At 37.4% G+C, this 24,172-nt stretch overlaps 1 protein-coding gene across 3 annotated transcripts in view; it reads left to right on the forward strand.

Annotated features, from left to right (window-relative positions):
* Positions 1–22,039, forward strand: part of WDR64 (WD repeat domain 64) — a 148,025-nt gene extending 125,986 nt beyond the window's left edge. For all 3 annotated transcript variants that reach the window (XM_053209589.1, XM_015072869.3, XM_027046321.2), the window contains 7 exons: positions 3,399–3,457; positions 6,931–7,040; positions 9,941–10,129; positions 12,168–12,273; positions 15,063–15,143; positions 15,975–16,085; positions 21,500–22,039. In XM_053209589.1, the coding sequence (XP_053065564.1) occupies positions 3,399–3,457; positions 6,931–7,040; positions 9,941–10,129; positions 12,168–12,273; positions 15,063–15,143; positions 15,975–16,085; positions 21,500–21,583 (740 nt within the window). In that variant the 3' untranslated portion in view covers positions 21,584–22,039. The remainder of the gene's footprint in view (positions 1–3,398; positions 3,458–6,930; positions 7,041–9,940; positions 10,130–12,167; positions 12,274–15,062; positions 15,144–15,974; positions 16,086–21,499) is intronic.
* The last annotated feature ends 2,133 nt before the right edge of the window (positions 22,040–24,172 follow it).

A 24,172-nucleotide genomic window follows, 5' to 3' on the forward strand; every position in this document is an offset into this window, starting at 1 on the left:
GCATCTATTGTGATCATGTGACTTTTTTCTTCTTTAGCCTGTTGATAGGATGGATTACATGAAATGATCTTCAAATGTTGACCACTGTGTATAATTCTTTTAATATGCTCATATTTTGATGGGGATTTTTGCATCTAGATTCATTATATTCATAACAGCCATTGGTTTATAGTTTTCTCATAATACCTTTGGGTTTGGTATTAGGGTGTGCTGGCCTCATTGAACAAGTTAGAAAGTATTCCCTTTTACTTTTATATTCTGGAAGAGTTTGTACATAATTGGTAAGATTTCTTACTTAAATGTGTGATAGAATTCACCATTAAACTCATTTTGACGCGGTGGTTTCTGTTTGGGAAGATTATTAATTAATTTCCTTAATAATATAGACCTGGGGTGCCTGGGTGGCTCAGTCAGTTGAGCGTCCTACTCTCGATTTCAGCTGAGATCATGATCTCACAGTTCGGTTCATGGGCCCATATTGGGCACCACACTGACAGCAAGAAATTTGCTTGGGGTTCTCTGACCCTCTCCCTCTGACTCCCTACCCCATCCATAAATAAATAAATAAACACTTTTTAAAAATAATATAAGCCTATTCATATTATCTGTTTCTTCTTGGGTGAGTTTTGACAGATTGTGTCTTTCAAGGAATCAGTCCATTTTATCCAGGTTATTAAATTTGTGGGCATGGAATTCATAGTATTCCTTTGTATCCTTTTAATTCCCATGAGATCTTTTTTTCTAAGTTAGCCCGGATAGAAGTTTATCAATTTTGTTGATCTTTTTAAAGAACCAGCTTTTGGTTTTGTTGATTTTTTTCTATTGACTTCCTATTTTTAGTTTCATTGATTTCCGTTCTGATTTTTACTTCATTTATTCTGCTTACTTTGGTGAATTTGTTTTTTTTTTTTATCTCATTCTAAAAGAGAAGTTTAGATTATAGATCTTCCTTTTGTTTCTAATATGTGCATGTAAATTGCCCTGTGAGCACTGCTTTTGCTGCTTCCCTCTAATTTTGGTGTCATATTTTCATTTTTATTTAGTTCAAAATATTTAAAACTTCTTCTTGAGATTTCTTTCTATGATCTATTATTTAGAAGTATGTTGTCTCATCTCTAATTATTTTGGGATTTTCCAGCTCCCTTTCTCTTATTGATTTCCAATTTCATTCCATTGTAGTCTGGGGACATACACTATATGATTTCTCTTATTTCAAATTGGTTAAGATATAATTTATTGCCCAGAATTTGGTCTATCTTGGTGAATGATAGCTTGAGATTAATATGGGTTTTGCTGTGTTTGGATGCAGTAGTCTATAGATATCAATTATATCTAGTTGACTGATGGTGTGATTAAGTTCAACTATGTCCTTACTGATTTTCTGCCCCCTGGGTCTGTCCATTTCTGATAGATGGGTGTGAAGTTTTCAACTATAACAGTGTATTATCTATTTTTCCTTGCAATTCTATCAGTTTTCAGATGCATATCTTGATACTGTGATGTTAGGCACATACATGTTTTTCTTTTAATTTTTAATGTTTATTTTTGAGAGAGAGAGAGTGGGGGAGGGGCAGAGAGAGAGGGAGACACAGAATCCAAAGCAGGCTCCAGGCTCTGAGCTATCAGCACAGAGCCTGACGCGGGGCTTGAACCCATGAACCGCGAGATCATGACCTGCGCCAAAGTCCGATGCTTAACTGACTGAGCCACCCAGGTGCCCCGGCACATACATGTTAAGGATAGTTATGTCTTCTTGGAGAATTTCCCCTTTATCATTATGTAATGCCTTTCTTTATCCCTAATAATTTTTCTTACTCTGAAGTCTTCTCTGAAACATAGATGCTCTTCCTTTCTTTTGATTCACATTAACATGGTAAGTCGTTCTCTATCCCTTTACTTTTAGTCTACATGTATCCTTATATATAAAGTGGATTTCTTGTCAGGAACATATAATTGGGTGTTGTTTTTTAATCCATTCTGACAATCTCAGTCTTTTAAGTGGTTTACTTAGACTGTTGACATCTAAAGTGATTTTTGATATAGATCTACTGTATTTCTTATTGTGTTCTATTTATTCCTCGTTTTTGTTCTTATTTTTGTCTTTCACTCTTTTTGTGCCTTTTGTGGTTTGAAGTGACCTTTCATATTATTCTACTTTCTCTTAGCATATCAATTATGTATCTTTTTAAAAATTTTTGAATGGTTTCCCTAGAGTTTGCAATATACATCTACAACTAATTCATGTCCACTTTCAAACAAGTCTACACCACCTCCCTGGTAATAAGAGTATCTTATAATAACAAAATATTCCTAATTTCTTCCTTGTGTCACTACTGTCATTCAGCTCAAGTACCTATAAGTTACAATTGTCAAATACATTGTTGCTATTATTGCTTTAAATAAATTGCTTTTACTTTATCTTCATTTATTCCTTCTCTTATGCTCTTTTCTTTGTATAAATCTGAATTTCTTACCTATATCATTTTCCTTCTCTCTTAAGAACTTCTTTTAATACTTCTTGCAAGGCAAGTTTACTAGCAACAAATTGTCTCCGGTTTTGTTTGCCTGGGAAAGTCACCTTTCTCCTTCACTTTTGAAGGACAGTTTCACAAGGGACACAATGCTAGGTTGATGGTTTTTCTCTCAACACTTAAATATTTCATTCCATTCTCTTCTAACTTTCATGGTTTCTGAGAAGTTAGATGTAATTCTTATATTGTTCCTTTATAGATAAGATATTCCCCCCTCTGGTTTCTTTCAAGATTTTTTTTCTTTCTGCAGTTTGAATATGCCTAGATGTAGTCCTTTTTGCTTTTTTAAAATAATTTTTTAATGTTTATTTATTTTTTGAGACAGACAGACAGACAGACATGTGCGGGGGAGGGGCAGAGAGAGAGTGAGACCCAGAATCCAAAGCAGGCTCCAGGTTCTGATCCAGACTCAGCACAGAGCTTGATGTAGGGCTTGAACTCACAAACTGTGAGATCATGACCTGAGCCAAAGTCAGACATTTAACCAACTGAGCCACTCAGGCACCCTGTTGCTTTTTTTTTAAATCTAGTTTTGTAACTATCATGTGGACTGTAGGATGATTATCTCTCTAATGGTTTGGATTCCATTTGGTACTGTTATATTCATTTCTATTTCATCTACCCTGACATCTAGAGGAAATTTGACTTTGAACATACATGGCAACAGTAAGTCACAATGAGGCTGCCATATATCAGAATTCCTACGTATAAGTGATAAAATTTTTTTTCTTTCATTTCTGGTTTTTCAGATTCTATTTTATTTACCATTATAAATGCCTAAGTCAAATTAATTTGGCAGGCTGGATAGTATTTGCTTAGACAAAAAGGATATCTAACTAAAGATTCCAATGCTTACATTTTCTACAGAAGGACATGTTATCCTTTGCAGCATTAGTTCCTTCCTGGATCCACCTCACAATGAAAAGGTAAGGACTTTAGTTTTTAGTTTAATTTATGAACCAGAAACTGACCATTTTTCTGTGCTAGATACCACAAAAGATAGAAATGCAAGCCAAGACCTCCTACTCCGGAGTCATATATAATACTATTGAATCTTAACAGTATTTTATCTTGATGGGCACTGAGAAATGTATAGAGTTGTTGAATCATTATATGGTACACTTGAAACTAACATAACAGTCTATGTTAATTATACTTGAAATAAAAAAAAGAAAAAAGAAACAAGCTACATGCCAAATAATAATGGTTTACTGGTGAAAAGAAAGAATGAGTGAGTGAGTGAGTGATCTAGCCACTGGCCACATTACATCATCTTCATGTTTTGATTTATTTGAGAGAATCTATGTAGAAACCCAGAGCTTAAAAAAGTTCACAAATCATCTAGTCCTCCACAGTCAGTTTATATATCTGACATAACTTTATAGAAAGAGATGCTATTAAGAGACTCTTAAAAACTGAGAACGGAGGGTTGATGGGGGGTGGGAGGGAGGGGAGGGTGGGCGATGGGTATTGAGGAGGGCACCTTTTGGGATGAGCACTGGGCGTTGTATGGAAACCAATTTGACAATAAACTTCATATATTGAAGAAAAAAAAGATAAATAAATAAATAAATAAACATTAAAAAAAAAAAACAGAAAGAGATGCTATAACTTTTCCTTACAGGCCTAATCTAGTGCCCAACCATTGGGGATGAAAAATACAGCATAGGGAATATAGTCAATAACACTACAATAACATGTTATCATGCCATCATGGTGAGCACTGAGTAATGTACAGTATGTTGTCCACTTGAAACTAACATAACATTACATGCCAACTATACTTGAATTTAAAAAAAAGAAAGAAACTCTTCCTCACATCTAGTCTAAATCTTCCTTGTAATTCAAACATATTTTAGGCTCTTTTTAGAGTGAACGCAATGTAAATGTCACCGTCCTTATTTAAAACCACCTGAATATGAACTTTTTGTGTCAATGTGGATAAACAAATATACCTACATCTATTATAAAGACTCAACTTGACTAATTAAAAGTTACAGCAAGGAAGCACTATTTTACCATAGACTTATTTCTCTTTAAGGTCATATTTTAAATCTAAAACATAAATAAATAGTATTTCTTTTACTATTATTTTCCTATGGTTACATAGATTAAAATTGGATTCCTTGCAGAGTGTCACAGAATGGTACTGTTTCAAACCTTATTTCAGTTGATCCATAGAATTTTCTTTTTGTTTCCAAGAACCAATGATGGTTTTCTAATGTTCAGATGTTTATTTTTCCTATGATTATCTCCACTTTGCAGAGGGGAAATCAGAGACTGTCTTGCCTTAAGTCCATGTAGCCACAGTTAATGACTAAGTCAGGACTAGAGCCAGGCTTCTTGTCCTCAAGTCCAGTGTTTTTTCCATATATAACACTCACTGCTATCAAATAGAAAACAACGTTCAAACAACTTGTGAAGCACAAAGTTTCACTTATCAACAGCTATAAATGGTCTGAAATCAAGTCATGTTGTGAGCAGAACAAAAACAAATGACATGCTTGAACCATATATAAGTGGAAAGTTATCTGTTCTCCCTTAATTTTGATGATTATCATATATTGTTATTAATTTTAAGGCACAAAAGTATGACCCAAAAAGCTTACAGTTTTGCAAATGAACTTTCTATAAACTGGGAAACAAGACCTTATAAAATTTAGAGAAAATCTTAAAAACAAAATTATAAAATAATATTGAATTAAACTATCAGTAGAATTTATTTTAAAGCATTTTCACCAATTTATAAAAGCAAAGAATTTATTTTAATAACTTATTTGAAATTACTCCATATTCAATGTCATTTCAACCTTTTTCTGTATTTGGGCAATGTATTTTTTCCACTTTGTACATGGCTGCCTATATACAACAGAATCCCATTATAAGATGCCTCATTATTACACAGATTAATATATATCATGAATTAAATCAGGTTCAGTTATAGATTACAACTAGTTACAATAAACACCTAATATGTCAGTGCATACATCAGATGTTAATCTGCTTCTCTTGCAACATTACTATTAAAAAGATGCTCTATATAATATAGATATTCTAAGAGATAGGATAGTCAAAACCTGTCCACAGGAAGAGAAATCATACATATGATAATATACACTTGTCTACAAAAAAAAAAAAAGTCTTACAGCAATGTTTTTCTAAATACAGGTTATAACCCACTAGTGGGTTATAAAACCAGTGTAATGAGTGGTGACCAGTATTTTAATTTAAAAGGGGAATAAAATGCAATAGAATAGAATAGATGATATCAGTGTGCATTGCACATAGTAAGGTTAAGTATCTGAAATTTGTCCGGTATGCATGTGCAGATATTGTATCTGTTGACATCTGTAAAATGTCTTTCTTACTATAGATATGTCCCATAGTAGAGAAACGCTTGCCTAAGTGAATCCAATCCCAAAGCAGAGAAAGAACCCTTGGATGACAAGCTATTATTGAATAACTATGAGACAATAAGAAGTAAGAGAATGCAGATTTCACCCTGGTTGTCTAAGAACAACTAGAGGGGATTGAGTCAGAAGGTCAATAAATTTAGGAGGAATTGTGTCTGAACTTTGTTCAAGTCTAAATGAATAGGAGACTCATAAGAAAACTCCAAGCTGCCAGAATTCTAGCTACACATATATTCTAGGTAGATGACCCCAGAGAAAGTAGTGCTTGGTGTGAGTTCATCAGTGATAGAGACAGAATGTGCTCTAAGGAGATGTTGCTACAGAGTCAGCTTTCCAGTGGACAACTCTAGTTCACACAGTTCAGGCCTGTTTAAAGGCTCTAGACTTGAGGATAAGCCACATCTTGAATCGAGACCTCTGAGGTCTATCAAAGAGAATGAGCCAGGCCCATTCTAATTGTTGATTCCTTGTGATATCATATATAACCCTACTACCTCCATCACCACCACCACCACCACCACCAAAAAAAGAGAACAAAATCACCAGGGCTATCTCTGGATAAAATTTGAAAACACGGAAGTTTTGCCAACTTCCCCTTCGGTCCTCACCTTTCAGCTCTGCTTCCTCCTGCCCCTGATTCCACTCTGCCTCTGCCTATCCCACAGCCTTTCTCCTAAGGCTTTTCTTTTGTCTACTCATCTTGTAATCCTCAACTAAATGTTCATCCTCACTTAAACGAGAAATTGCTAAAGACATAAGGTCTTTCTTCTCCCAGGAATACATGAGATGAACAAACACCTAAAAATGGAGTTAGGATACCTGAGCAAGGAAAAAGAGCTCACAGGGAGAGGGGTTTCAACCTGCACAGAGGTCCACACCCATTCACTTGGAAGCTTGGCTCATTCGTGGTTACTGGTTTTGCTTGAGATTGGATTATGATCAGCACATACTTATGCTACGGAATATGCTTTATTGTTGCTTTCTAGAAACTGAAGCAGCTGCTTGCCTGGCGTGCTCATTCTTTAGAAATTGTTCAAGTAATCTACGTAGAAGACAAACAAGTGGTACTTACTGCCTCCATTGATGGCTCAGTAAGGTATGGACCTTCATATTGTGAATTTAGGGTTTTGAGCGTGAGAAGTAAAAATTTTAAGCTACAGTTTAAGTTTATACCCCAAATACTATCTTGATTGGATAATTAAAATAAATACATAAACAAACAAACAAAATGTGGCACGCAGAAAGGGCTTTGGAAAGATGGCCACTGGCTTAGGATTCTTTTCCATGCCCAAGGAGACAAGATACCCTGCTCATCCATGTCAGAGTATAACAAATACTTCAATAAAAGTGGTTTTTGTGTACTCATTTCAAAGAATGAAGCCAGATGATTATCTCAGAGAGATAGACTCAAGCCCAGGAACAGCCACAGGAGACACAGGATCAGAAGGCATAAAGAAAGTCATAGCAAAGTGCAACTCAACACTGAGAAAAGTGAAAGCAAGCTAATGTTTTCACGGACACTGTGGTTGATTCTGCAAAGCCTACTTATTTCTAATTGCCTGGATAATGTTAAGGATACATACACCAATACTGAACACACACACACACACACACACACACACACACACACAAAGAAAGGAAATGCCATGACATTTCTTGAGACAAATTGCTGCATATTAAAATGTGTCAAAATCATGGTAATGAATTATCCTCTTGGGAGAATAAAGTCAGGTAAGATCGAGAGTGGTAGAGAGGTTTCAAAGTGTGCTGGAGAGTTTAAACATAGTGAAGGCAAAAAGGAAGGAGTATTTTACATTGGGTCAAAGACCCTGTGTGAGCCTGGGGCTGATTTGAATCTTCACCTTGAAGGAAATAGCTTCCAAAGGATTTTAAGTGAAGGACTAACATAATCTGATTTACATTTTTCAAAAAAATAACATGTAGGGAATGGATTTCAGAGCAGCAAGGTGGGAGCAAAGAGACCAGTTGGAAGTCTATGCTGAGTGCAGGTGCCTGGACTAGGGCAGTGGCAACAGTGCTGGAAGCAGATAGTCCGGATCCGAGAATTGTCCAGGAGACAAAATCCAGGACACATAAAGTTTAACTGAAAGGGAAGGTAAGCAGAGGATGTCAAGCCTACCTCCTGCCATATACCACTCAGTGAACGATGGTACCATTCATTAAGAGAGGAGGCACTTAAGAAAAAAGAGAGAGAAAGGAGGCACTAAAAGAGAAAAATACTTTAAATATGGAAGGGTGAAAGTAAATTATTAGAAATGTTGAGTGAAAGGTGAGTCTGGTAGGGGGCAAGGTCCTAACTGGGGTTAAACAGCTCTTCCTCCGCCAGAAAGGGAATGTGTTATTTTATTTATAGGAAAAATTAAAAACGTGACATTTAATTAGTACAGATGTTTTTCACAACTCTGTCCCTTGGGTCTCTGTTCCGGTTTATTTTCAGCTACCTGTCAGCAGAAGTGCTAATTGGGGATTGTAATACACACAGGCACGCACACACAAACGCAAGTGTGCATGTGCACCACATGTCACATGTGCACACACTTCTGTTGTTATGAGCATTCCCTGCTCAGAAATTTCTTTTATATGATTCCTTCAAGTGGAGATCTCCCTAGATACTCAATTCAGAAAAAGTAGCTCTATGAATAACTATCTCAGATACACTTCCCTTTATAACTAAGCTATGTCCTTTTGCAAACACTGGCTGCCACTTTCCAAAGGGGTAGGGAATTTTAACATTCTAATCTTTGTTATCAAAAAGATTGTGATATTATAATAGGAAAAAGTGTAATAAAGACTTAGCTTTTAGACAGAGGATAGACAGGGCTAAGATATTTATCTAAGACCCAGGAAATCAGGCTGAGAGGTGGGATCAGTCATCTGGAAGAATTCCACATGCAGCAGGAAATGTCACAAAACAAGACCAGAAGCTGCTTCAGTCCTGACCTAGAATAGAGTGAGTTTGGAATTGTCCTAAAGGCAGTCCTTACCCTCTAACTTCTGTGCTGGAAGGACTGGTCCATTTCACTTTGGTGAAGGCTTTGGCAAGGCAGTGTAGGAGAATTAGAATATGTAAGGGATGTAAAATGCTCATGTTACATTCTTAGGATGCTATTAGGTGTGAGGAGTCCTGGCTAGATACCTCTCCTCTATCCTCTCCTCAATGCCCGCCCCCGTGACCTGGGAAACCACTTGAACTTGGTGGAATTTACTCTTACCTCATTTAGTGTGTCCTCCTCATGGGCCATGATGACTGCTTCCATCATTTGTTACTCTGAGGTTGAAGTCAAGATATAAAAGCAAGATCTTCCACATACTGTTTTATCTTTCCTTAAGATGCAGGGCACACACTCCTGCTAAGGATATTCTATAGGACTTTAAATCAAGTGGGATGCTTAGAGGGATCTCACAGAGTGACCTGATGGTAAAACTATGCATATGGATAAAAAAAAAAAACTTCTTTTGTCACCTTATTTCATAACTCAGTTGTGAAAAATAGTATGGTTTTTCAAGAACAGTAGGAGTTATGGATGGAGGTTGAGAGGATTTTGTTAATAGTAAAAGCATCCTTAGGAAACTCCTCCCACAAGCCCTACTGATGCTGATGCAGAGGTAGACAACTAAGATATAGCACACTGTAAGGCCTAATTCAACTAGCATACTGTCAGCCAACACAGGTTCTGATCACAATGAATGAACAGTGTTATTCTGGGAAATATCCATTCCTTGTTTTCTGATTTTAATGAATGGCCATCATAAGTACAGATTCAAATCAACATTTCCCAAAATTGTTGTTGATTAGAATTCTAATGGATAAAAATGCTTATGCTATGATTGGTTCCATGTATTTAACAGGAATAGTCCTCGAATCAAGCTTAAAATCTCTGATGGACCAGTAGAAACCCATATAAATGATCTAATAAACAATAACTTTCACTGAATTCCAGTTACTTTCTTCTCCCTACTTTTGCCTTTCCTCAGGGTCTGGCATGCCCTCAATGGTCATTACTGTGGATATTTTGGACAGCGAAGAATGTTTGAAATATCACCAACAAATGATTTCATTTTGCCATGTGATGTTAATGAATATCCCATAGAAATAAAAGAAGAAAACAAATTCACAGAGAAGATGCAAAAATATGAATATCCTCTGGTATTTGACCGGCAAAAGTAAGACCATTGGGTTTTTCTTTAGATGAGCAGACAAGAATTAAACTCTATTTTTTTAAGTTTATTTATTTATTTTAAGAAAGAGCACAAGCAGGAAAGGGGCAAAGAAATGAGAGAGAATCTTAAGCAGGCTCAGTGCCATCAGCACAAAGCCCAATGTGGGGCTTGAACTCACAAACCGTGAGATCATGACCTGAGCTGAAACCAAGAGTCAGACACTTAACCGACTGAGCCACCCAGGCACCCCAAGAATGTGACACTGTGCTGGACGTGGAGAATTCAAAGGTGAAAAGTCCAGGACTTTTCAATAACATTGCAATCCAGTGGAAGGGAAAAATATGTAAACAAAAAGCTACAATTCAGTATAATGGTACTTCTAGGAAAATGTGATTCTCAAGATAATCACCAAGGGGTAAATGGGATGTAACCAAACAAGACCAAAGAGGCAACTTTGATCTTCTATGTTTACTTAAATCATGGGTAAGTAAAAGCACTAAATAATGAAAGACTATGATGTAGTTTTTCAAGACTGGGGGGTCCAGTGAGCAAGTAAGGACGACGTGGCGGGAGATAAAGCAAGAAAATTTTATAGATGCCAAATCGCAATGGGTTTTGTAACGGACCAACAGAAGGATTTTAAGCTTTACAGAAATCATAGTGACAGAATACAGAAGAGAAAAAACAAGTCTGAAGAAAAGGATAGTGCATTTGGTTTTGGACAAGTGTAAGTCTAGATGTTTGTGGGACATCCAAGTGAAGATGTTTAATGAGCATTGAGATAGACCTGTCTGGTTGTTGAAAAGAAAACCACATGCACATGGTATGATGACAAGTGGTAGTGAGGACACATTTGCAGAACGTGGCAGTGAAGTCACATAGGACAACAGAAAAGTAAACACAAGATTGGCATTATTTCAGCTGATGACCTTGGAGAGGGTAATGTCAGTGGAGTGGTGGGTAACAATCACATGCTAGTGCTTGAGAAATAAATAGGAGATGTGAGGTGATGATAGTATATATTGCTTTGTAAGGAAGTCAGATAGCTCTAACGTTAGACAAGAGTTTGATTCATGGGTATGCTTGTGTCTCAAGGACACCTGAGCACTGCTTAAAAGCTTAGAAAAAGAGGACAGTTACCTAGTAGGGAACAGAGTGTTGGCAAAAAGGTGTTTTGTGCTTTTGTAACATTCAGTCCTGGTTTTGATGTGGTTGAATCTTTGTCATTATGGAAGTGATTGGAGCTTAACTGAGCTCAACATCAGCAAAGCATGGGGGTCCTCCCTGGACTGGTAATATAGAGCAGACCAGAACAGGGGGAACTGACCAGATGAGTCAAAAATGGGAAGAAGCAGAAGGGATTGTCTAAAATAAAGCCCTTTAGGGAAATCGTAAGTGTGCCAAAGCTGGAGAGATTGCATGCCATCATCTAGTCCAACAGTTGGTAGAAGAAACAGAAATTGAAGCAAAGTGTCACAAGCCACACAGCAGCAATTTTAGAAGAATCGACAAGGGTTCCATGTGACTGCCAAGACTCCACTGAAGGGTTCAAGCCTTGCCTTGACTGGCCAGCAAGAGCTCCAGAGAAGAGATCATGCCAAAACATGAGAGGTGGTGTAGTAGAGTCAAGACTCATCAAGTTGTGGTAAAGTTCCCCACACACAGTTGATCAATGGGTAATTGCTGAGCCTTGAACATCCATTTATCTTAGTACTCAAAATAGTATATTCTAATTTGGTAATATGCATCTCCTTCACTAGCTCTGTGAGTTCCTTGAGGATTCAGACCATGTTTTATACATCTTTATATACCCAGTTCTTAGCTTAGTGCTTAGCACACAACAGGCACTTAAAAGGTATTTGAGTGAACAAATAAAGAATGACTAGTTAAGTGCAGAGGTAGCATCATTAGGACTGGTGCCATGAAAGCCAGAGAATTTGGGACCCAGAGAAAGAAGGATTTAATGGATACATGTGTAGTAGGCAGAGAATAAAAGATGTGGGTATGTGCTGAACAGTTTTTCTTGTATCTTTTTACACAGATGGAAAAAAATGAGCTCAATGTCGTTGCTTTTCAAACGTACACCTCCCAAGGCCTTTGAAGTGGATCATGATTTTAAGTTTTTCAAGTCTCTTTCTTCTCCCAAGGTAGCCTTAAAACAAACAAGTGAACAAAAAAAGATAAAGCGCTTTGCTTTTGTTTTCCTGAATTTAGATCTGTCTGGTATATTAGTTTTCTATTATTGCTGTTACAAATTACTACCAACTTGGTGGCTTAAACAATATAAATTCATTATCTTATAGTTCTATATGTCAGAAGTCTGTCCTGGTTCTCACTGGTCTAAAATTAAAGTGTTGCCAGAGCTATGTTCCTTTTATAAAGGCTGTAGGGGCTGTTGGGGGCCCTCCTCCTTCATCTTCAAAGCCAGACATATTGCTTCTCCCTGACCATCTTCCTGTGGTCACATGTCTGTGACCCTATGGGAAAGGATCTCTGTTTTTAAGGATGCCTGGGATTAGACTGGACCCACCTGTATAATCCACCTCAAGGTTCCTGACCTAAATCACATCTGCAAAGTTCCTTTTGCCAAGTAAGGCAGTGAAACCATAGGTTGGGGGTGGGGGAAATAGGATGTGGACATCTTTGGTTGCCATGATTCTGCCTATCACAGACTGACACACTTTTCTTCAGTGCACAATTAGGAGAGAAATGGGTCCTGCTATTCATTCTATTTGCAATATTTGTAAAAAGTGGATATAGCATGAGTCTTTAGGCTAAGGTGTGGTATTAATTGAAATCAATTTCTTCAAGATCTTCAACACAATAAGCCAAACTTAACCTTTTTAAACTTATCTCCTGTTACTAACCTACTTTGCCCCACCCTCTACAGATCAGGCTAATTGTTATTTCCTGAGCATTCCTCCCTTCTGCCCTAGTTCGCCTGAGCTGTCCGTACCACATCTGTGACCTTTCTCTGTCAAGTCCACCCCACCTTTGTAATTGACAAAAGATTAATATTCAGAATAGAAAAGGAACTCCTAAAAAAATCAATAAGAAAAAAAGACAGTCCAATTTAAAAAATGGTCAAATACTTGAATAGATACATCACAGAAGGAAAAAAAAATTGCCAACAAGCACATGATGAGATGCTCATTAGTAAACATGGAAATTCACATCAATAATATTATGAGATATCATTTTACACCCAGCAGATTGGCAAATGTCAGAGAGTCTGACAATATCAAGGGTCAGTGTGCATTTGGCATAATCAGAACACTAATCTGCTGGCGGAAATAGCGTAAATTGGTAGAACCACTTTGGAAAACAATATGGCGTTATCTAGTAAAGTTGAAAATAGTTATAGTATCCTAGATATATATCTTTGGGAAACCCTTAAACACATGGTTAGGAGGCAGGTACAAGAATGTTCAGAGAAGTACTGTTTGTAATAGAAAAACCTGAAAGCAGCCTAAATGCTCACAGACATTATAGTCGGAACATAATTATGGCATATCTATAAATTGGAATACTACAGAAGAGTGAATATAAATGGACCAAAACAACACTCATGGATATGAATAATTGTTTGACACATGCTATTAAATGGGAAAAGTTTTGCTTAAGAATATGTACATAATTATTTCATTTATATAAAAGTCAAATGAAATATATAATTATTTCATTTATATAAAAAATTCATTTATATAAATAAAATATTGTCTGGGCAAAAATTTACATAAAGTAAAATTATATAAACGAAAGCAAGAGAATTAAAAGCACAAAGTTCAGGACAGTCATTACATTTTAAAGGCAGATGTAAAGGACTCAGAACCTCAAAGTTGAGGGTATTGTTTCAATACATAAAACAGAGCAGTGGGTCCATGGATGTTCATTATGTCATTATTCTTTCACATTATCAACTTCATAATTTGATAAATACTTAATATTTTCCAAATTAAATAGTTTTCATAAGTCCTGCCTTTCTGTCCAAAGGGAACTCAGCTGCTCCCAGAGGGCAGGGTGACAAGGAGGAGAAGGACAGGATGGGGAGTGGGACAGACTTAGGTTTAATCTTAAATAATTTTATCTCTTTATTCATCTGCAAACCCTTCAAAGTGTTGCGGTGAGGATTAGATGTGAAGATGCATACAGTTACATCACAGATTCTCAATAAATGTTAATTCTACATTCTCCAACAACCCTGATCTCTCCCTGCTTTGTGTTTTGTAGCGTATTCATTTACCATGTTCTCCAATGAGTCAGTATTTTTTTGTGTACTCTTCTTTACTTCCCACTCACCACTGAGTCCTAAGCTCTTTATGGCCAAAAACTTATGCATAGCATATAACTCAATTTTGTTGAATAGGATTGAAATAGTACAACCTAAAAATAAAGATTGGTATGTCCTTTTAATATTCTCTTCCAATTTGAAGATAAGAAATATTTTTTTAAATAATTTAACTGCAATATTAAATACATTTTGGGAAATCTTTAGCAAAGTTTAAAAGGCCTTGAAACAATCAAATGCCCCAAGGATTGTCTACCCCTTAGCTCAACTTTATCTTCTCAATTCATTGGTAAAATAATAAAACGTTAATGCTAAAGTTGAATTAAAACACCCTTTTCTTAGGAATCTCTGAATTCTTCCAGAATCTTGTTTTGCCTATTCCTTTTCTTTCTCAATTATATAAAATGTATTCATTCACTTCTTTTTGACATATCATTATCAGTAATAATAATACAATGATAGTAAATCTTACATTTGAGTAGCACACTATCTGTGTTATTTCATTTGATCCTCATAAATAGTTAACAGGGAAAGAACTTGCCCAAGATCATTCAGCTAATAAGCATCAGAGTCAGGATTTAAACCCAGGAATTTTGCCACTGATAGAATGTGCCCACATCACTAAACATCCACTTCTGTGTTTTGCAGATTCGAAGACATGCCTTAGAAGGATTCCTGATGGAAAACAGAGAGGCAGGGATTGTTTTCGGCTCTCTTCCTATATATAGGGTAAGTTGGAGGCTTCTAGAACTAGAGTAGTTAGAAAACAAGGAATCTGATGTCTCATTCCTGACCTTGGGCTACCCAACAAGGTTGAAGAAAATCACATAACCAAGCAGACTGATGCTTCTATGAGTGTGCTGCATCTGATCCCAAAGAAGTCTCTAGTTCTAGATGTCCATGGTCTTGACCATTTGCCTCTACCATTTCACGTTAAACAACACTATAGGAAACTATTTGAGATTTTAACCTGGCTCTTCATCGCCTACAGGATAAAATCCAAATACCTTTAGCCTGGCATACAAACCTTTCATAATCTGGCATCTGCCTGAACTGTATGATCTCATTTTCTACCACATTCTCCCATGTACCTTATACTCCAGCTGTGCCAAATTGCCATTCCTTAAGCATCACCACTCTTCCCTCTTCTGTGACTTTGCCTGTGCTGTCCGTTGGCCCAGAATTCATCCTCTGCCCAGAATTTTCTCTTCCTTACTCATTCTCTTCCAGTCTCCACTAGAGCTAACCTCTGTTAAATTAAACAACTAATTAAACCAAGAATAATAAACTGAAGAAGAAATACTTCAACTTAACCTTAACTTATTATTTCATAAAATGTTATTTCTCCTTCCCAAGAACATGTTCCCTGTAATAGGGTCAAACACTTAAGCTACAGATAATGCTAAGGATGAAGTGTCAAGAAGTCATAGTGGGCATCTGGGAAGGAGGGATATATTTTAAAGCAGTTGAACCTTTCCCTATTCTCCACCCCCGTGAATTCACATTACAGGTGTAATCACCTTAAATATGTCTCACTAAATCTTTACTTATGGCTTCTAGGTACCAAGCCCCACTAGCCTAAGATTTCTTCCACTCATTGGTTCAGAAGCACGAAGGGAATCTTCTGACATCATTCCAGGAAAAAAGAAGGGAGGTCACACTCATGATAAGGTTAGTACTTAGAATTCCTAGTGTATTCCTTTTCTGTGTGGACTGTTAATTATTTCTTTGTTCCCAAGGACATTCTGGGCCTAAGATTTTCTCAGTCCATATTCTTATCATGAATATTCCAGGATGCATGTGTTTTAGCTCTGTGAGATGGAAATCATGAATTTTCTGGACAGAGAGGAAAAATTAAACAGGACCTCTGAACCTGACAAATGAAATTTTTCCAGAGCTAATTCAAGACTCAGATTCACTGCCTAGTTTTAAAAGCTAGTATCAATTGATGAATGGATAAAGAAGTTGTGGTTTATATATATATATAATGGAATACTACTTGGTAATGAGAAAGAATGAAATATGGCCTTTTGTAGCAATGTGGATGGAACTGGAGAGTGTTATGCTAAGTGAAATAAGTCATACAGAAAAAGACAGATACCATATGTTTTCACTCTTATGTGGAGGCTGAGAAACTTAACAGAAGACCATGGGGGAGGAGAAGGGGGAAAAAACAGTTACAGAGAGGGAAGGAGGCAAACCATAAGAGACTCTTAAAAACTGAGAATAAACTGAGGGTTGGTGGGGGGTGGGAGGGAGGGGAAAGTAGGTGATGGGCATTGAGGAGGGAATCTGTATGGAAACCAATTTGACAATAAATTTCATATTTAAAAAAAGAAAATCATATAAAGTTAAAAAAAAAAAGGTAGGTAACATGACATAACATCTCTGAGGGTTGTATAACCATCCTTGCTTCTGAATGTTATGGTACCTACAGGATGGAGCCATGAAATCAGTAAGCCTCTGTCTCACCAGCCACGTCAAGAAGTTGTTTTGTGTATTAATAGGCGTAGCTAACGTTCAATGACTTACAGTTTACATAGTACTTTTAGAAATTATTCCCCTCATTTTCACAACAATTACAAAGAAAAATGTTATACCCATCTTAAAACTGGGAAAAAGTAGAGCCTAACCAGAGGGTAAGCAACTTGCCAAAGATCACATAAGAAATAAGTGATAAGCTGAGTTCTACTTGTGACTCTAAATGTCATGCTCATCCTATTAAGCCATACAGCCTAGAAAATTCAAATGCTGTCACTCTTCTACTAGTTCCAGGAAGCTTGTATTGGCTCAACTTAACCTGTGGCCATTCGTGTCATCTTTATAATAAAATAGATGAAATGTGGGGCTCCTGGGTGGCTCAGTTGGTTAAGCACCTGACTCTTGATTTCAGCTCAGGTTTTGATTTCACGGTTCGTGAGTTCGAGCCCCCCACTGAGGTGGATAGAACAGTCTGCTTGGGATCCTCTCTCTCCCTCTCTCTCTCTGGCCCCCCTCTGTTCATGCCCTCTGTCTCTCAAAATAAATAAATAAACTTTAAAAAATGGATCAAACCTTAAGAGGAGGATCTAACACATGGTACTTCTTGTAAGCCTCATTTCATGATGTCATACTAAAAACAGAAAGAGCTGGTTCATACTGTCTGTGCCTAATGGAATAAACGATAAAAATCATAACTCCCACCACCAGAACAAAAAGCTGCTTTATTTAATTATATAGAAATCTTGACCATTATTTTGTTAGCTTATGTACATAAATGATTCCTGTTAATCATCAACTCTACCAATTGTTTGAATATGAATTTTTGGCAATAGAGGATTTTCTATAAAATAATATAATTTACTGTTAATTGTTTTAAGTAGTGGATGAAACACAGTGGTATCAAATGATCCACAACTAACAGGTAAGCAAAAGAGTGTTTGTTTGGGGTTTTATAATTTGTATATTTTATGCTTGTATTTCCATTCTTATTTGTTTTGCCGCATCTGGTATTACATATACTTTGCATTCTTTAAGTACAGACTAAGTGAAGAAAGAAGGTGGCCAAATGTGTCTTAAATACCAGGAGGAAGACAAAAATGGAATAAAAATTAGTCGTGGTTAATCTACATAATGAATAATCTACACTTAGATCATCAGAAACTGATTCCACTATGATTAATTTTGTCAACGATCATGAAATATGATAAATTATTTCTCCAAATGCAAAGGAATTTTTAATATATCTACTGTTTTAATAGATATTAAAACTTTATTTTCTCTTAATAAAAAGAGAATAAAGCTTTCTTTCACTCTGAAAAATCATTAACCATACAAGAAGGGTAAAAGGAGTAGATATCTCCATTTGCTTATAGAAAAGGTAAAAATTCCCTTTCTAGTTTAATGTAGAAAAGAGTTAAGTATAGTCAGGGGTTAAAATCTGTTTCCAAAATAATATTAGGTCCTTTCCACAAAATTATGCACTTAGCAAGATGACAATGAAATCTGGAAACTGGTATAGATTAAAGAATCATGGGGGCACCTGGGTGACTCAGTCTGTTAAGCATCTGACTCTTAACTTTGTGGGTTTGTGGGTTCAAGCCCCTCACTGGGTTCTGCACTGAGAGTACAGAGCCTGCTTGGGATTCTATCTTTCCCTCTCTACCCCCACCCCACTTCTGCTCTCTCTCAAAATAAATAAATAAACTTAAAAAAAAAAAAAGAATCACTATGTTGATTGTCTGCAATTTAAAAAAAAAAACATACAGCTTAAGTGGGGAAAATAGTGGATGAGGTCAAATTAATAAATACCCATCAAATATCTATTTTCATGAAAAGCACTTCCAAGAAGCTAGGCATAACATTACTTCAGAAAATTTTGTGTTCAAATTCCAGTTTTGTGAAACAAACACGTACAGAATATCTTGAAATACCTACTAATGTGCCCTGCACTGTGTTGGGCACGAAGAAGCCATTCATAGATCAAAGAGCTCACAGTAAAGAGAAGAGAAAGTTCTCTGAGCAAATAGTCCAAAAACAGGTATCTTAATCTCTTCAACTGATTATTTTTAAATAATAGAAATGCTGATTTGAATTATTAGTGTCTTTAAATAGCTTGTAAATCCCTTTAGAATTAAACAAGTTACAAAATATTAACCATAGCACAGGAAAGCATACATCAGAGCCAATTTTATACAGTGGACACTTGAACAACACAGGTTTGAACTACAAGGGTCCATTTCTGTGCTGATTGTTTTCAATAATTACAGTGCAGTATTTTCTCTTCCTGATGATTTTCTCAATAAATATACAGTACAGTATACCTTCTCTTCCTGATGATTTTCTTAATCATATTTTCTTTTCTGTAGCTTTCTTTATTATAAAAATATGGTATATGTGCTAATCCACTGTGTATGTTACTGGTGAGGCTTCCAGTCCACAGTAGACTGTTAGTAGTTAAGTATGGGGAGAGTCAAAAGTTATACGTGGATTTTCTACTTCATGAGGGGATCCTCAAGGGTCAACTGTAGCTCCTTTTCAATTTAAATGTGGAAGAGAGTGGGAGAACATGAACTTTGTGACATGTGATCCATTTACACAATTGTGGAAGCATAGCCAATAATAGAAAAATGTTTAAGTGAAAGATATATAAGAATGCAAATATAGGCATAAAATATACGAATTACAAAACCCCAAACAAACACTCTTTTGGCTACCTGTTAGTTTTGGATTATTCATACAACTGTGTTTCATCCATTACTTAAAACAATGAAAAAATATATATAATAGCATACTTTATAACTTTTCAAGGAATAACAGAAACACACTCACAATTTTATTCCAGGTGAAAGGGGATATAAACCATAACTGAGTGCTACCGCTGGTGATAATGGCTAACATTCGTGTTTAAATTAGCATGCCAGGCACAAACCTGTAGGTTCTCTATGCACTCTTTCACTGAATCTTTATAACAACGAGGGAGTTATGATTGTCATCCCCATTTGATATTCAAGAACACTGAAGCACAAGAGGATAAATAATTTATTTAAGATCCCAAAAGAAGTAAATAGTAGAGCTGGGATCTAAATCCAGCAGGTTGACTTCAGAGCCCAGACACTTGAATACAATGCAGTGTAATTCAGGCAGTCAGGAAGCTGCTCGGTGTCTCCGGGTTAAGTAACCAGATGAGAGTCTGCAGGTAATGAACAAGGAAGAACTCTCCCTTCCCATCACTCTCTGTGCCCTCACCCTAGTTTATTTTTCTTCACAGCTCCAATCACTACCTGCTATCACATTTCATAAAAGTGGATTTATTTGTAATGATTCTCCCCCACTAGAATGTAAGATCCATGAAGGCAGGCACTTTGGCTTATTCTCTGGTGGATCTCCAGGGCTTAGAACAGACACATAAGTCACACACACACACACACACACACACACACACACACACACAAACACACTCACAAAATTTGCTGAATGAAAGAATGAATGAGATCAAGAAGGAGGGGAGAGAGCAGGAGGAAGTGGGCGAGAATAATGATAGAAAATTAGATTTGAAAATCAGTGCAGCTTGGGAATTTGCTCCAATTGGTTTGTGGATTGATCTGCGGAACTAAGTTTCCCACCTTGTGTCTCAGAGAGGACTGGTCAGGTGACTGTAAGCGTTCAAGCCTGAGAGATCTTTAGGTTCAAGCCTGAGAGATCTTTGAATTTTACCTTGGGGCTCTCTCTGTTTTTTTCTTTAGCTATAACTCTCTGTATTTCCTCTCCCTTCTTCCTTCTTTCTTTCTTATTCTCCACAATAGAGCATAAAATCAAATTGATGTGTACTGTCAATATTAGCTGAATATTACTGACAAAAATTAGATACTTCTTGTTCTGAATTTTTAAACCAAATGAGTTTAACTTTCTATATGTATGTCTTCCAGAACTATCTAATTCAAAACTAATTTTCATTTCTCATTTGTGGGATCATCACTTGATTTTATTTTCCTATAAGTCAATGGACTCTGATGATATTCATATACAATATCTTTATGCCTGACAACAACATAGCAAACTTCTGTAATTGGCTTTATTTTAATCAAACCCTTGCAGACTGGGTAGTTGAGTCCCAGCATGGGATAACTGCCCAGTCAAGTAGTTAGTCCAAAGCTTCTGCTTTTCCACCATACCCTTTTGGAACCCCACCTCCTGTTTTGTTTTGTTTCGTTTCATTTCGTTTTTCAGAGAGAGAGAGAGAGTGTGCGCATGCAGGCACGCACTTGAGCAAGTGGGGGAGGGGCAAAGGGAGAGGAAGAGAGAGAGAATCCTAAGCAGTTTCCACGACCAGTACAGAGCCGAACGCGGGGCTCGATCTCACCATGAGATCATCACCTGAGCTGAAATCAAGTCTGACACTTAACTGACTGAACCGCCCAGGCACCCCTACCTCCCGTTTTTAACACATTTTTACCCTGGAAGCAAACAGGATAGTTAAGCAACTAACTATACTTTCTTACTAGGAGGATTAAAATCTCTACATAAATTAGTGGTGCAACTTGACTCTAAAAATTGTATTTATCATATAATGCCAGTTACTAACTGACATGTCCTTTATTTCACAGAGTCAACGGAAGAAAAGTCTGAAAAGAAATTTCGTCCCACAAATAAATCTGGCTTCTTCCTTCTTCCCAGCCATCAACAAATGAAGAGAGAAAAATCAGATGTGACTGTGGTGGCCTGAGCTTCACATGTATGATACTCCAGTCTTTATTTCAGGATGAAAGTGTGGGTCACTGTCAGACACTGTCATCCATATCTATATCCTCAGGCCATCCTTCAATGGAGAAGGTTGCTCATGGAGCCCAGGTGGCCTCAGATCTGAACAAGGAAGCAGCAAGCAGACAGTTAGCCAACTTCATTCATAGATGGAAATCCACTTAATGAATAGGGAATGTTTCTTGCTTACTGTCAGCAACATGACACGTAAGGAAACAAAGAGAATCAATACCATAAGTAGACTGAAAATAACATGGTTATCAATGATCAGCTGTTTGCATCTCCCCCTTGTTCACCCGAATTCATAAGCAGAATTATCAGAATTTGTTTCATCCTATGTGTTATACAAAGAAAAACATTAAAAAGAAAAATGTGCAAATCAAGCCTCTAGCTCTTTATTTCCTTCATTTAGGGAAATGTCATGTGGAAGAAAATGTTTAGAGTTTCTTAAAGTTAGAAGTTATTTACATTTAGTCTAGAAATGAGTCCAGATAAAAAGAATTATCTGACCTTTCTTGGGTTCATCTTTTATTAATTATTTTACCAATTGATTTTGGTAATGTGGCCAAATCATTAATTTTACCAATGGGCACGCATGTATTTTTACATTTTTTGGTTATTTTTGTATTTGTATTTGTATGAAAGCATCTAAATATGATCAACAATACAAGAGATTTTAAATGGATCAGAGGCATGAGGAAGGTATCAGAATTGAAGCCTGCACATTCACTGACCTCACTTCTCTTTGGGAAATGATTCAGAGCTCTGGGTAATGAAAGCATTCCCATGTCAAGGGTTATACGCACCCAAAGCAGTTATATGCATGATACCACTTGGTAATAAAAAACTGTGGTCTCTTAAGATTTGATTCTGCCTTTCCATTCTGAAGGGCTCCATTTCTTAAAGTTCCAACAACTTTGGAAAAAATAAAGAAATTTTTTATTCACATAAACTTTATATATTTCTATGTTTATTTTGAGGCGTGTACTAATTTTGGGTGCTTGTAGGAATGTGATTATTTCTCCTACTAATTTTATTTTTCTTGATTTTAGCTCAGGTTATGATTTCCCAGTTCATGAGGTCAAGCCCCATGTTGGGCTCTGAGTTGGGCATGGAGCCGACTTGAGATTCTCTCTCTCTCTCTCTCTCTCTCTCTCTCTCTTTCTCTCTCTCCCTCTCCTTCTGCCCCTCTCCCCCACTCACATTCTCTGTCTGTCTCTCTCCCTCTAAAAAATAAGTTGGGGTGGGGGGGAGAGGCCAAGGTGACAGAACAGCATGGAAGTTTTTTTTGCCTGTCTTGTCCCTGAAATGCAGCCTGATCAATAACAATCTTGCACACCTAGAAAACTTAATTGAGGATTAAAAAAAAATCAGTACAACTTGAACCACAGAATTTGGCAGGTACATGGAGTGGAGAGGCAAACTGGGGAAGAGTGAAGCCATGGAGGGCAGGGAGCTGTTTTTGCTGCAGAGAGAGGATGGAGACAGGGGGGAAGATACAGGAAAAGCACTCCCCCCAAAAGCACCTGGAGAGAAAGAGAAAGAGTGGAAGCACCAGCAAGGGACTGAACAAGAAAGGGAGAAAGGAGAGGGTTTAAATACCATTAAGATGCTATAAACAGGGGAGTGCAGAGTCTGAAACTCCACAGCTTGATACCTGGCAGAGCTCTGGTAGGAAGAGCAAATCCCCCGGAGCAGACAGCGAGGTCCAAGTGGTCCTCGAGCACACAGGAAGAGGTGGTTCTCCTGCTGGGAGGACATTTGGTAGAGGCTGTGTGGCCACCCAGAGGTAAAGGTCCCAGTGGACCCTGGAGAACAGCCATGTTCACTGCTGTTGGAACAAGGACATTAAGGGTGAAGCCTGGCACCAGAAGTGTGTTGTGATTTACTGTAATCCCTGAACCACCACTGCTACATGATTACATGAACATTTTCTGGGGTGGGCTGGCATTCAGCCACAGTCTCTGGGCATTGGTAACAGCATGGTCACATGAACGTTCCTGGGGACAGGCTGGCACCAGCCATTGCTCAGCGATTCCCGCCCCCAGAGGGTCTGAGCGGTTCAAATCTGCAGGGCCCTCAGAAGTGAGAGGTTTGGAAACACAGCCCCATCCGAGATAAAACTCAGGAAGGAGGTGCCGCCTGGCAGGCTGATGACTTGGTTGCTGAAAATGTAGAAGCAGGGAGTGGACAGAAGCTGGAGACAAAGGAGGGGTGCTTGATTTCCAGTGACCAAGAGCACAGATACTAGAGACTGGGTAGCTGGGTGATACCACTGTCAACCCTCCCACGCATGTGCATACATGCCTATATGCACCACAAAAATCAGCCCAGTAAACTAAGGAGTGCCATCTACTGGAGAACAGGGTGTTATGCCAAACTCTGTCCATCTGAGCCAACCATGCTCTAGAGGAACACAAGTCTCTCCACCTGCTTACTTTACGGACTATAAACTGCTTCATAGTTTGATTTCTGGGGGGAACTGGACATAATTTCAGTCATATTTTACTCTGTCCTCT

Source organism: Acinonyx jubatus, chromosome E4 (assembly GCF_027475565.1).
Source record: "Acinonyx jubatus isolate Ajub_Pintada_27869175 chromosome E4, VMU_Ajub_asm_v1.0, whole genome shotgun sequence".
Lineage (NCBI taxonomy): Eukaryota > Metazoa > Chordata > Mammalia > Carnivora > Felidae > Acinonyx > Acinonyx jubatus.